Source organism: Cherax quadricarinatus, chromosome 79 (assembly GCF_038502225.1).
Source record: "Cherax quadricarinatus isolate ZL_2023a chromosome 79, ASM3850222v1, whole genome shotgun sequence".
In the NCBI taxonomy this organism is placed as follows: Eukaryota; Metazoa; Arthropoda; class Malacostraca; order Decapoda; family Parastacidae; genus Cherax; species Cherax quadricarinatus.
Window position 1 is genome coordinate 5,927,171 of NC_091370.1, and position 12,014 is coordinate 5,939,184.

The 12,014-nt window shown below is 42.2% G+C and overlaps 1 protein-coding gene across 7 annotated transcripts in view; it reads left to right on the forward strand.

Moving 5' to 3' along the window:
* The window catches only part of LOC128702753 (rac GTPase-activating protein 1), a 73,979-nt gene that overhangs the window by 12,942 nt on the left and 49,023 nt on the right, over nucleotides 1-12,014 (forward strand). For all 7 annotated transcript variants that reach the window (XM_070101856.1, XM_070101861.1, XM_070101855.1 and 4 more), the window contains 3 exons: nucleotides 8,973-9,153; nucleotides 9,560-9,711; nucleotides 11,068-11,179. In XM_070101856.1, the coding sequence (XP_069957957.1) occupies nucleotides 8,973-9,153; nucleotides 9,560-9,711; nucleotides 11,068-11,179 (445 nt within the window). The remainder of the gene's footprint in view (nucleotides 1-8,972; nucleotides 9,154-9,559; nucleotides 9,712-11,067; nucleotides 11,180-12,014) is intronic.

A 12,014-nucleotide genomic window follows, 5' to 3' on the forward strand; every position in this document is an offset into this window, starting at 1 on the left:
ACAACTATTACCATCATCACTACTACCTTCTACCACCATTACTACCACCAAAGAAAGCTTCTAGTGCCAGCCCTTGGTAAAGAATGTGAGAAACACATAATTTATGAAAAAGTTTGTAGAAAAATACAAAGATGGTGGTGGTAGAGTGGAAGCAGTTGTGATAGTGGTTGATGAACATAAGAATATAAGAACATAAGAAAGGAGGATCACTGCAGCAGGCCTGTTGGCCCATGCTCGGCAGGTCCTTTACAATTCATCCCACTAACGAAACATTGTCCCAACCCAGTTCTCAATGCTACCCAAGAAATAAGCTCTGATAACTATCTACTCATTTGCAAGTCCCAAATGAGTGGATAGAGTTATCAGAGCTTATTTCTTGGGTAGCATTGAGGACTGGGTTGGGAAAATGTTTCGTTAGTGGGATGAATTGTAAAGGACCTGCCGAGCATGGGCCAACAGGCCTGCTGCAGTGATCCTCCTTTCTTATGTTCATCAACCACTATCACAACTGCTTCCACTCTACCACCACCATCTTTGTATTTTTCTACAAACTTTTTCATAAATTATGTGTTTCTCACATTCTTTACCAAAAGGCTGGCACTAGAAGCTTTATTTGGAGCCATGGTAGCTTATTTAGCACTTGCAAGCACTAAAATCAATGGAATATTATGAAATATTTCGTAGGAGCATGTGAGGGGACCGTCACTCACTGGTAAACAATGGCACACTGGCTGGGAAGGAAAGGCCGAGGCGGTTCAGAGCGTGAGTACGCGTCCAAGACGAAGGACTATGAGGACTATTAGCGAGTTACCGGACCATTTGCGAGCCAATATTTTGACGAAAAAACAGGACTATTTCCGAAATGGACGACTTTCAGGCCGGACGATTATTGAGGGACCACTGTATATAGAAAGGCCCTTGCTATGCAGAGCATTTTGGGCAAATTAGGTCAGTTTTGTCCCAGGATGTGACCCACACCAGTCAACTAACACCCAGGTACCCATTTTACTGATGGGGAACACACAACCAGTGTAAGGAAACACACCCAGTGTTTCTACCCTCGCCGGGAATTGAACCCTGACCCTCGCCATATGAAGGCCATGGGGCCACCATTACAGTGCTGTTGGTCATTCTGTTTGTTAGATGGGCACTTTCTGTTGTCTTAGTGCATTTTTTTTTCTGTGTAACAATGGAATCTTTAAAAGAAAGAATAGCATGTGTGTGAAATTCTGTTTCAAGTTTGGCAAAACGGGTTTACCTGGAGAGAGTTCCGGGGGTCAATGCCCCTGCGGCCCGGTCTGTGACCAGGCCTCCTGGTGGATCAGAGCCTGATCAACCAGGCTGTTACTGCTGGCTGCACGCAAACCAACGTACGAGCCACAGCCCGGCTGGTCAGGAACCGACTTTAGGTGCTTGTCCAGTGCCAGCTTGAAGACTGCCAGGGGTCTGTTGATAATCCCCCTTATGTATGCTGGGAGGCAGTTGAACAGTCTCGGGCCCCTGACACTTATTGTATGGTCTCTTAATGTGCTAGTGACACGCCTGCTTTTCATTGGGGGGATGTTGCATCGTCTGCCAACTCTTTTGCTTTCGTAGCGAGTAATTTTCGTGTGCAAGTTCGGTACTAGTCCCTCTAGGATTTTCCAGGTGTATATAATCATGTATCTCTCCTGCCTGCGTTCCAGGGAATGCAGGTTTAGGAACCTCAAGCGCTCCCAGTAATTGAGGTGTTTTATCTCCGTTATGCGCGCGGTGAAGGTTCTCTGTACATTTTCTAGGTCAGCAATTTCACCTGCCTTGAAAGGTGCTGTTAGTGTGCAGCAATATTCCAGCCTAGATAGAATAAGTGACCTGAAGAGTGTCATCATGGGCTTGGCCTCCCTAGTTTTGGGTAGTGAAACTCTCAAAATGCTCCAAGCATTTGGTGACGAAGCAATGGGTTAGACACTTGAATGGTTTCCTTGATTCAAAGCAGGATGAACATTGATTAAAGGTGATAAACACTGGTCATTCATCAGTGTCAAAAACAGATGTCAACATTGACAGTGTGAGGAAAACTGTTCAAGAAGATTGACAACAGGGTATCCAGGACATTGCAAGTGCTGTGGGAATTTCTTATGGGTTGTCTCAAAGCATTTAAGCTGAAAATTTGAAAATGAGGTGAGTGGTGGTGATAATGGTAGTCAGTAAATGTGGGGCTGATAGTGCTGTCCTGGTAGACAGTAATGGTGAAGCTGGAGGTGCTGTCCTGGGAGACAGTAATGGTGAAGCTGGAGATTTTGCCCAGGTATTCGGGAATTATATACAGGAAGGAATGCATATAAATGACCTCATGGGAGACAGGAGCCGTAGTGGGGAAACAAAGTGTAGTCAAAGATAAGATAAAACCAATATTGCAAACTAGAAATACCACAGGAAATAGCAAACAAGAGGACTACACTAGAAATAGTGAGGATATATTACCAAAAACAACTGGTGGGAGCTCCATTGTTGGTGCTAGGGAGGATAGGAATAAGACAGGTAAACATGCACCAACAGGGAATACAGACACAGAAACCCAAGGCAAACTGAAACCAAGCCTGTGCACATACTATGCACTTGGTATCTGCAGGCATGGGAAATCTGGAAAAACAGATGGGACGTGTAACTATGACCACCCTAGAAAATGCCGTGCCCATATGACAACAGGAAAATGCAAACTCCCTTCCTGTAAGCTTTTTCACCCTGAAATGTGTACCTCTTCAGTACAGGAAAGACTGTGCTATAACTTAAATTCCCAGGCACACCATCTAAAGGGGACAAAAAGATACAAAACATCCAGGCCATGGGAAAACCTGGGTAGCCACAGCCACTCAAGAGGGAGGGGTTTTTTAGTGCCAGGAAGGAAAAAAACTGGCAGAAAATGGCAGAAATCGTACACCAAATCCTAGTCATTCCTGGAGTGGAACCACAGTCGATGGCCTCCACTCCAAACCAACAGATACAGATATTAATGCCGGAAAAAAAATCCCCCCCCAGTACCAACAATACCACCAGTCCGATGACATTCTTCTTTGCAAATATACAGGGTCTAAAGCCAGCAACAAACAACAAAATACCTTTCATCCGTGGACTGCTTGCAGAGGCAAAGGCAATGTTCGCGGCTTTCACTGAGACCCACATAAAGGATCACTTGGACAACGAAATATGGATCCCAGGTTACAACCTATACAGATGCGACAGAGTGAACAGGCAAAAGGGGGGGGTTGGCCTGTACATTGCAGAGTCACTTGTTTGCACAGAACTGCTTAATGCCTCAAATGATGTAGTGGAAGTTTTAGCAGTAAAGATCGAGAACCAAAACCTAGTCATTGTGGTAGTCTACAAGCCTCCGGATGCAACATCCCAGCAATTCCAGGAACAGCTGTTAAAAATTGACCACTGTCTGGAAAATCTTCCAGCTCCTGCACCCAACATCTTGCTCCTGGGGGATTTCAACTTAAGGCACCTAAAATGGAGGAATATAGCAAATAATATTGTTGCAGTAATAACACCAGGAGGCAGCTCTGATGAAAACTCTCACGAGCTTTTAAATCTCTGCACAAAATTCAATTTAAACTAGCAAATAATAGAGCCTACTAGACTGGAGAATACACTAGACCTCATCTTCACTAACAGTGATGATCTGATACGAAATGTCACCATATCAAAAACAATATACTCAGATCACAACATAATTGAGGTTCAGACATGTATGCGTGGAGCCCCAGACCGACATAATGAGATTAGTCACGAGGGAGCATTCACCAAATTCAACTTCAATAACAAAAACATAAAGTGGGACCAAGTAAAGCAAGTCCTAACCGATATAAGCTGGGAAGATATACTAAGCAACACAGACCCCAACTTATGCCTAGAACAGATTAACTCGGTACACTCGATGTATGCACAAGGCTTATTCCTCTAATAAAAAGGAGGAGTAGATGTAAAATAGAAAGAGACAGGCGCTCCCTTTACAGGCGACGGAAATAATAACAGAGCAGCTAAAAGAGGTCAATATATCTGAAATGCGTAGGGAGACACTGGTCAGAGAAATAGCAAGCATCGAACTTAAGCTAAAGGAATCTCATAGGAGTCAGGAATCGCGGGAAGAACTAAAAGCCATAAATGAAATCGAAAGAAACCCAAAGTAGTTCTTCTCCTATGCCAAATCAAAGTCGAGAACAACATCCAGTATTGGGCCCCTACTTAAACAAGATGGGTCCTACAAAGATGACAGCAAGGAAATGAGTGAGCTACTCAAGTCCCAATATGACTCAGTTTTTAGCAAGCCGCTAACCAGACTGAGAGTCGAAGATCAAAATGAATTTTTTATGAGAGAGCCACAGAATTTGGTTAACACAAGCATATCCGATGTTATCCTGACGCTAAATGACTTCGAACAGGCGATAAATGACATGCCCATGCACTCTGCCCCAGGGCCAGACTCATGGAACTCCGTGTTCATCAAGAACTGCAAGAAGCCCCTATCACGAGCTTTTACCATCCTATGGAGAGGGAGCATGGACACGGGGGTCGTCCCACAGTTACTAAAAACAACAGACATAGCCCCACTCCACAAAGGGGGCAGTAAAGCAATAGCAAAGAACTACAGACTGATAGCATTAACATCCCGTATCATAAAAATCTTTGAAAGGGTCCTAAGAAGCAAGATCAGCACCCATCTCGAAACCCATAAACTACACAACCCAGGGCAACATGGGTTTAGAACAGGTCGCTCCTGTCTGTCTCAACTATTGTATCACTACGACAAGGTCCTAGATGCACTAGAAGACAAAAAGAATGCAGATGTAATATATACAGACTTTGCAAAAGCCTTCGACAAGTGTGACGATGGCGTAATAGCGCACAAAATGCGTGCTAAAGGAATAACAGGAAAAGTCGGTCGATGGATCTATAATTTCCTTGCTAACAGAACACAGAGTAATAGTAGTCAACAGAGCAAAGTCCGAGGCAGCTACGGTGAAAAGCTCTGTTCCACAAGGCACAGTACTCGCTCCCATCTTGTTCCTCATCCTCATATCTGACATAGACAAGGATGTCAGCCACAGCACCGTGTTTTCCTTTGCAGATGACACCCGAATCTGCATGACAGTGTCTTCCATTGCAGACACTGCAAGGCTCCAGGCGGACATCAACCAAATCTTTCAGTGGGCTGCAGAAAACAATATGAAGTTCAACGATGAGAAATTTCAATTACTCAGATATGGTAAACACGAGAAAATTAAAACTTCATCAGAGTACAAAACAAATTCTGGCCACAAAACAGAGTGAAACAACGTCAAAGACCTGGGAGTGACCATGCAGGAGGATCTCACCTTCAAGGACCATACATTGTATCAATCGCATCTTTTAGAAAAATGACAGGATGGATAATGAGAACCTTCAAAACTAGGGATGCCAAGCCCATGATGACACTCTTCAGGTCACTTGTTCTATCTAGGCTGGAATATTGCTGCACACTAACAGCACCTTTCAAGGCAGGTGAAATTGCTGACCTAGAAAATGCACAGAGAACCTTCACGGCGCGCATAACGGAGATAAAACACCTCAATTATTGGGAGCGCTTGAGGTTCGTGAACCTGTATTCCCTGGAACGCAGGCGGGAGAGATACATGATTATATACCACTGGAAAATCCTAGAGGGACTAGTACCGAACTTGCACACAAAAATCACTCACTACGAGAGCAAAAGACTTGGCAGACGATGCAACATCCCCCCAATGAAAAGCAGGGGCGTCACTAGCATGTTAAGAGACCATACAATAAGTGTCAGGAGCCCGAGACTGTTCAACTGCCTCCCAGCATACATAAGGGGGATTACCAACAGACCCCTGGCAGTCTTCAAGCTGGCACTGGACAAGCACCTAAAGTCGGTTCCTGACCAGCCGGGCTGTGGCTCGTACGTTGGTTTGCGTGCAGCCAGCAGTAACAGCCTGGTTGATCAGGCTCTGATCCACCAGGAGGCCTTGTCACAGACCGGGCCGCGGCGGCGTTGACCCCCGGAACTCTCTCCAGGTAACTCCAGGGAAGATCTAAAGAAAAGTTGCAAAGGTTAGTAGACAAGTTTGGGAGGGTGTGTAAAGGTAGAAAGTTGAAAGTGAACATAGATAAGAGTAAGGTGATGAGGGTATCAAAATGATTTAGATAAAAATTGGATGTCACATTGGAGAGAGGGAGTATGGAGGAAGTGAATGCTTTCAGATATTTGGAAGTTAACATGTCAGCGGATGGGTTTATGAAGGATGAGGTTAACCATAGAATGGATGAAGGAAAAAAGGTGAGTGGTGCGTTGAGGTATATGTGGAGACAAAAAACGTTGTCTATGGAGGCAAAGAAAGGAATGTATGAAAATATAGTAGTACCAACTCTCTTACATGGGTGTGAAGCTTAGATTGTAAATGCTGCAGCAAGGAGGCGGTTGCAGGCAGTGGTGTCCTGTCTAAGGGCATTGTTTTTTTTATTATTATCACACTGGCCGATTCCCAGAAGGGTACTTTACACTACAGTTTTTAAACTGCAACATTAACACCCCTCCTTCAGAGTGCAGGCACTGTACTTCCCATCTCCAGGACTCAAGTCCGGCCTGCCGGTTTCCCTGAATCCCTTCATAAATGTTACTTTGCTCACACTCCAACAGCACGTCAAGTATTAAAAACCATTTGTCTCCATTCACTCCTATCAAACACGCTCACGCATGCCTGCTGGAAGTCCAAGCCCCTCGCACACAAAACCTCCTTTACCCCCTCCCTCCAACCTTTCCTAGGCCGACCCCTACCCCGCCTTCCTTCCACTACAGACTGATACACTCTTGAAGTCATTCTGTTTCGCTCCATTCTCTCTACATGTCCGAACCACCTCAACAACCCTTCCTCAGCCCTGTGGACAACAGTTTTGGTAATCCCGCACCTCCTCCTAACTTCCAAACTACGAATTCTCTGCATTATATTCACACCACACATTGCCCTCAGACATGACATCTCCACTGCCTCCAGCCTTCTCCTCGCTGCAACATTCATCACCCATGCTTCACACCCATATAAGAGCGTTGGTAAAACTATACTCTCATACATTCCCCTCTTTGCCTCCAAGGACAAAGTTCTTTGTCTCCACAGACTCCTAAGTGCACCACTCACTCTTTTTCCCTCATCAATTCTATGATTCACCTCATCTTTCATAGACCCATCTGCTGACACGTCCACTCCCAAATATCTGAATACGTTCACCTCCTCCATACTCTCTCCCTCCAATCTGATATTCAATCTTTCATCACCTAATCTTTTTGTTATCCTCATAACCTTACTCTTTCCTGTATTCACCTTTAATTTTCTTCTTTTGCACACCCTACCAAATTCATCCACCAATCTCTGCAACTTCTCTTCAGAATCTCCCAAGAGCACAGTGTCATCAGCAAAGAGCAGCTGTGACAACTCCCACTTTGTGTGTGATTCTTTATCTTTTAACTCCACGCCTCTTGCCAAGACCCTCGCATTTACTTCTCTTACAACCCCATCTATAAATATATTAAACAACCACGGTGACATCACACATCCTTGTCTAAGGCCTACTTTTACTGGGAAAAAATTTCCCTCTTTCCTACATACTCTAACTTGAGCCTCACTATCCTCGTAAAAACTCTTCACTGCTTTCAGTAACCTACCTCCTACACCATACACTTGCAACATCTGCCACATTGCCCCCCTATCCACCCTGTCATACGCCTTTTCCAAATCCATAAATGCCACAAAGACCTCTTTAGCCTTATCTAAATACTGTTCACTTATATGTTTCACTGTAAACACCTGGTCCACACACCCCCTACCTTTCCTAAAGCCTCCTTGTTCATCTGCTATCCTATTTTCCGTCTTACTCTTAATTCTTTCAATTATAACTCTACCATACACTTTACCAGGTATACTCAACAGACTTATCCCCCTATAATTTTTGCACTCTCTTTTATCCCCTTTGCCTTTATACAAAGGAACTATGCATGCTCTCTGCCAATCCCTAGGTACCTTACCGTCTTCCATACATTTATTAAATAATTGCACCAACCACTCCAAAACTATATCCCCACCTGCTTTTAACATTTCTATCTTTATCCCATCAATCCCAGCTGCCTTACCCCCTTTCATTTTACCTACTGCCTCACGAACTTCCCCCACACTCACAACTGGCTCTTCCTCACTCCTACAAGATGTTATTCCTCCTTGCCCTATACACGAAATCACAGCTTCCCTATCTCCATCAACATTTAACAATTCCTCAAAATATTCCCTCCATTGTGTGGTGTAAATATTATGTAGAAAATTCGGAGTGTGGAAATTAGGAGGTGTAGAGGTAATAAAAGTATATTAGTCACAGGGCTGAAGAGGGGTTGGTGAGTTGGTTTGGTAATTTGGAGAGAATGGATCAAAGTAGAATGACTTGGAGAGCGGGGTAGGGGTCGTCCTTGAAAAGGTTGGAGGCAGGGGGGGTAAAGGAGGTTTTGTGGACGAGGGGCCTTGGACTTCCAGCAAGCGTGCTTGAGCGTGTTAGATAGGAGTGAATGGAGATGAATGTTTTTTGGGACCTGACGAGCTATTGGAGTGTGAGCAGGGTAATATTTAGTGAAGGGATTCAGGGAAACTGGTTATTTTTATATTGCTGGACTTGAGTACTGGAAATGGGAAGTATCATGCTTGGACTTTAAAGGAGGGGTTTAGGATATTGGCAGTTTGGAGGGATATGTTATATATATTTTTATATGCTTTTAAACTGTTGTGTCTGGGCGCCTCTACAAAAACAGTTATTATGTATGAGTGAGGTGAAAGTGTTGAATGATGTTGAAAATATTTTCTTTTTGGGGATTTATTTTCTTTTTGGGTCACCCTGCCTCTCAGAGATGACCAACTTGTTGAAAAAAAAAAGTAATTGAAATTTATTTTGATAAGGCTGGACAGATTGGCTTGGTAATGGACCTTCTTGGGCGAGGTCAAGTCAACGAGACGAGGGAGAAGCTGATTCAACTTCAGAATTCTTTCAGTTTTATTGGTGGAACAGATCAGCGCCGCACCACAAGAGATCACTCTCCTGGTCCTTTATCTACCATCACTGAAGATAACAATTCAGCAGGTAAGTATACTTTGCAATAGAACAATCTGATAAATTTTTTAATGAAAATAAAGAAAAAATGCAGTTTGGGAATCCTTTACATATTACTAGTTTAACACAATCAAGATTTAACACAATCAATACTGTGTGATTAATTTTAATCACTTTTCAAGTAGCTGGACAGTTTCCTTCAGCAAGTGCTGGATCAACCAGGTTGTGATAGCTGTGTAGGCCTGTAGGCCGCTAGCACAGACAGCCTGGCTGACCAGACATTCAGCAGGAAAGCCTGGACTAGGCTGGGCTGTGGGGGTTGAAAAGCCCTTGAAATTGGTCACAGGTAAAGCACAAGTAAAACAGGGTGCTGAATGCTTTTTGATTTGAAATATAAAGCAGTACTGGACCAAATAATCACACTTTCATTTTGCAGATACCATCCTTGATGTATCACAAATGGACATAACTGAAGAGGACGAGCTGGAAGAATCTCGCCTCAGATCTGGCCGTAATTTTAAACGCAAGACTTCAGATCTTCATGACAAGTCAGGTCATAAGAGGCACTCTGGTAAAAAGAATGAAAATGTAAGTAGAATTTTCATTAAAGTATCAAACTTTTTTTTTTTTATTCTCATACGACTTTTCTAACCCCCAACCACAAGTACTCTCTCACTTGGTTCAAAACTCCCCATGCATTCACTCAACATTTCCCAAAATTCTCTCTCTCTCTCTCTCTCTCTCTCTCTCCTCTACATTTCTCTCTTCTCCAGGTGCATATACTTCCTTACCCCTCAGTTTGTTTTATGGGATTTTACTAGGTTTGCTTTACCTTTTTGAATGCCCTAAACTGTGACCAATCATTCCTGAATGTATTTTATTATCTGAGAAATAGGGTAAAACTTAATTTTTTTTATGCGTGTAATGAATTCAAAATGGGGGGCAAGTGTATTATTGGAGAGGCCTGAGGACATGATTATTGAACAGAAAGTGTTACTTTAGCGGCTGGAATGCCTACAGTTTGTTTTGGGCTCTGTTTTTTTAATTTTAAATTTTTTTAATTGTGTAAAATTGGCGAAACTACTGACTTCTGTGCACTTATAGGGTATTATGGATAGTTAAATGGGCAGTTTCTTATGCTCAATTGATAGAACAGAAGGCATACTAGTAAAATAGCTAAAAGTTAAGTCAAATTGAACAATGGCATTGGCTTAGAATTGGACTCGGGCAAAATCGCTGATGTGTAAATTGCGCCCATATTACCAACTTTGTACCTGCATAATTTTGTAAGTTTTCCATCAGATTTCTTCAGAAATAGATTCTCCACCTTTTCAGAAATCTTTTTATTTCCCAGTAATGTCAGCACTTAAATTTGGGAGTTCCGACAGTGAAGGGGTTAGTAGTTTGTTGAGTGTATCTGCATATCTTCTGGACTGTGTGGGACTGCTCTGTAATTAATTTTTCCCCCTTTTACACAAGGCTCAAGTAGCATAAAACAACTGACAGTAGTAGATTTAAATAAAGAATAAGTTTATGTAAATATATTAACAAGAGTGTCAAATAAATTAGAAGCATTATATAGTGCCTAGTAAAAATGTCCCTCTTGTGGTATTTTTGTCCTATAATTTTGAGCTCGAAGCACACAAGGAATTTCAATTCAAAGTTAATTTAGCACTTTTGCTTTTTTTATATCTGGAGAATTGTTTTTGGGTAGAGGGAAGAGGACGAGTGAACAGAAAAGAAATAAGGATGAAAAAGAGGGAGGAATATGAGAGAATATAGGATGGGTAAGAACAGTTGGGAGATACTGATCACCTGTAAAAGGTTCCTTTACCTGCTGCTTTATCCTCTGCAAAAATGTGTGAATACATGAGGTTTACAATTAGTCAAGTTGACAATAGGTTCTGGGTATGTGTTGATAGCTTCACTTTTTTTCATTGCCAGGAAGTGCAAAGTCATGAGGTGAAGACACAAGTAACCTATTACACTGCTGGTGAGGAGCTGAAGAAGATCCACACTGAAGTTGAAGTTAAATCATCTCAGCCAGTAACAGCAGGTAGGAGACAATTTATTTTTTTTTTCATTTTGCATCTGTATTATTTCTGAAGGCCATATGTAGAACTTAATTTTTACTTAGGCTCATACCAAATGTCACATCACATTTACAGTTTGCATAATTTGTCTACTAGTTACTTTAGAAGCTGCTTATTCATGAGTGAATTTGCATCACTGAGGTGGGATACGTGCACTTGGCCCAGCTTGATATTATAAAGTTGCATACATCCCAGAGTGTTATTTGGTGATGTGGAGAATTAGGCTATATCACTAACAGTGCTGTTTGATTGTTTATAATGATTACTATTTTAATTTGTTAGTAATTATTCTTTTTTCATATACTATGGTGTTATTGCAAGCTTCAGCTGTAATCCAGAAATAAGTTGTAGAGCATCAGTATTGGAAGCTGAAATAATATCGGCTGCTAAACCAAGTAATAGCACCAATAGGAAATGTATGCTTCTCAGTGTTAAGCAGAAGTTTGAATTAATAAGAAGTCTGGTGTCTTGGTGGAAAGTCTTCCCATACATCTACATTGTCACTAGCAGAGCTTTACAGCTTCTCTGACTCAGTATAAGTTATTCTGAGTCACCACTACTATCGTGGTAGTTTATATCTCATGTTTTTTTAACATGCTGGCTGTCTCCCACTGAGGCAGGGTGACACGAAAAAGAAACACTTTCACTATCATTCTTACTATCACTGTCTTGCCAGAGGTGTGCAGACACAATTCAGATATCACTCGAAATAGCAAATATCCCAAAACCCTCCTTTAGAGTACAGTGGCTATAATTAAAGTTCACTTTTTTAATTTTCTCATAAATTCCTCAGAAATA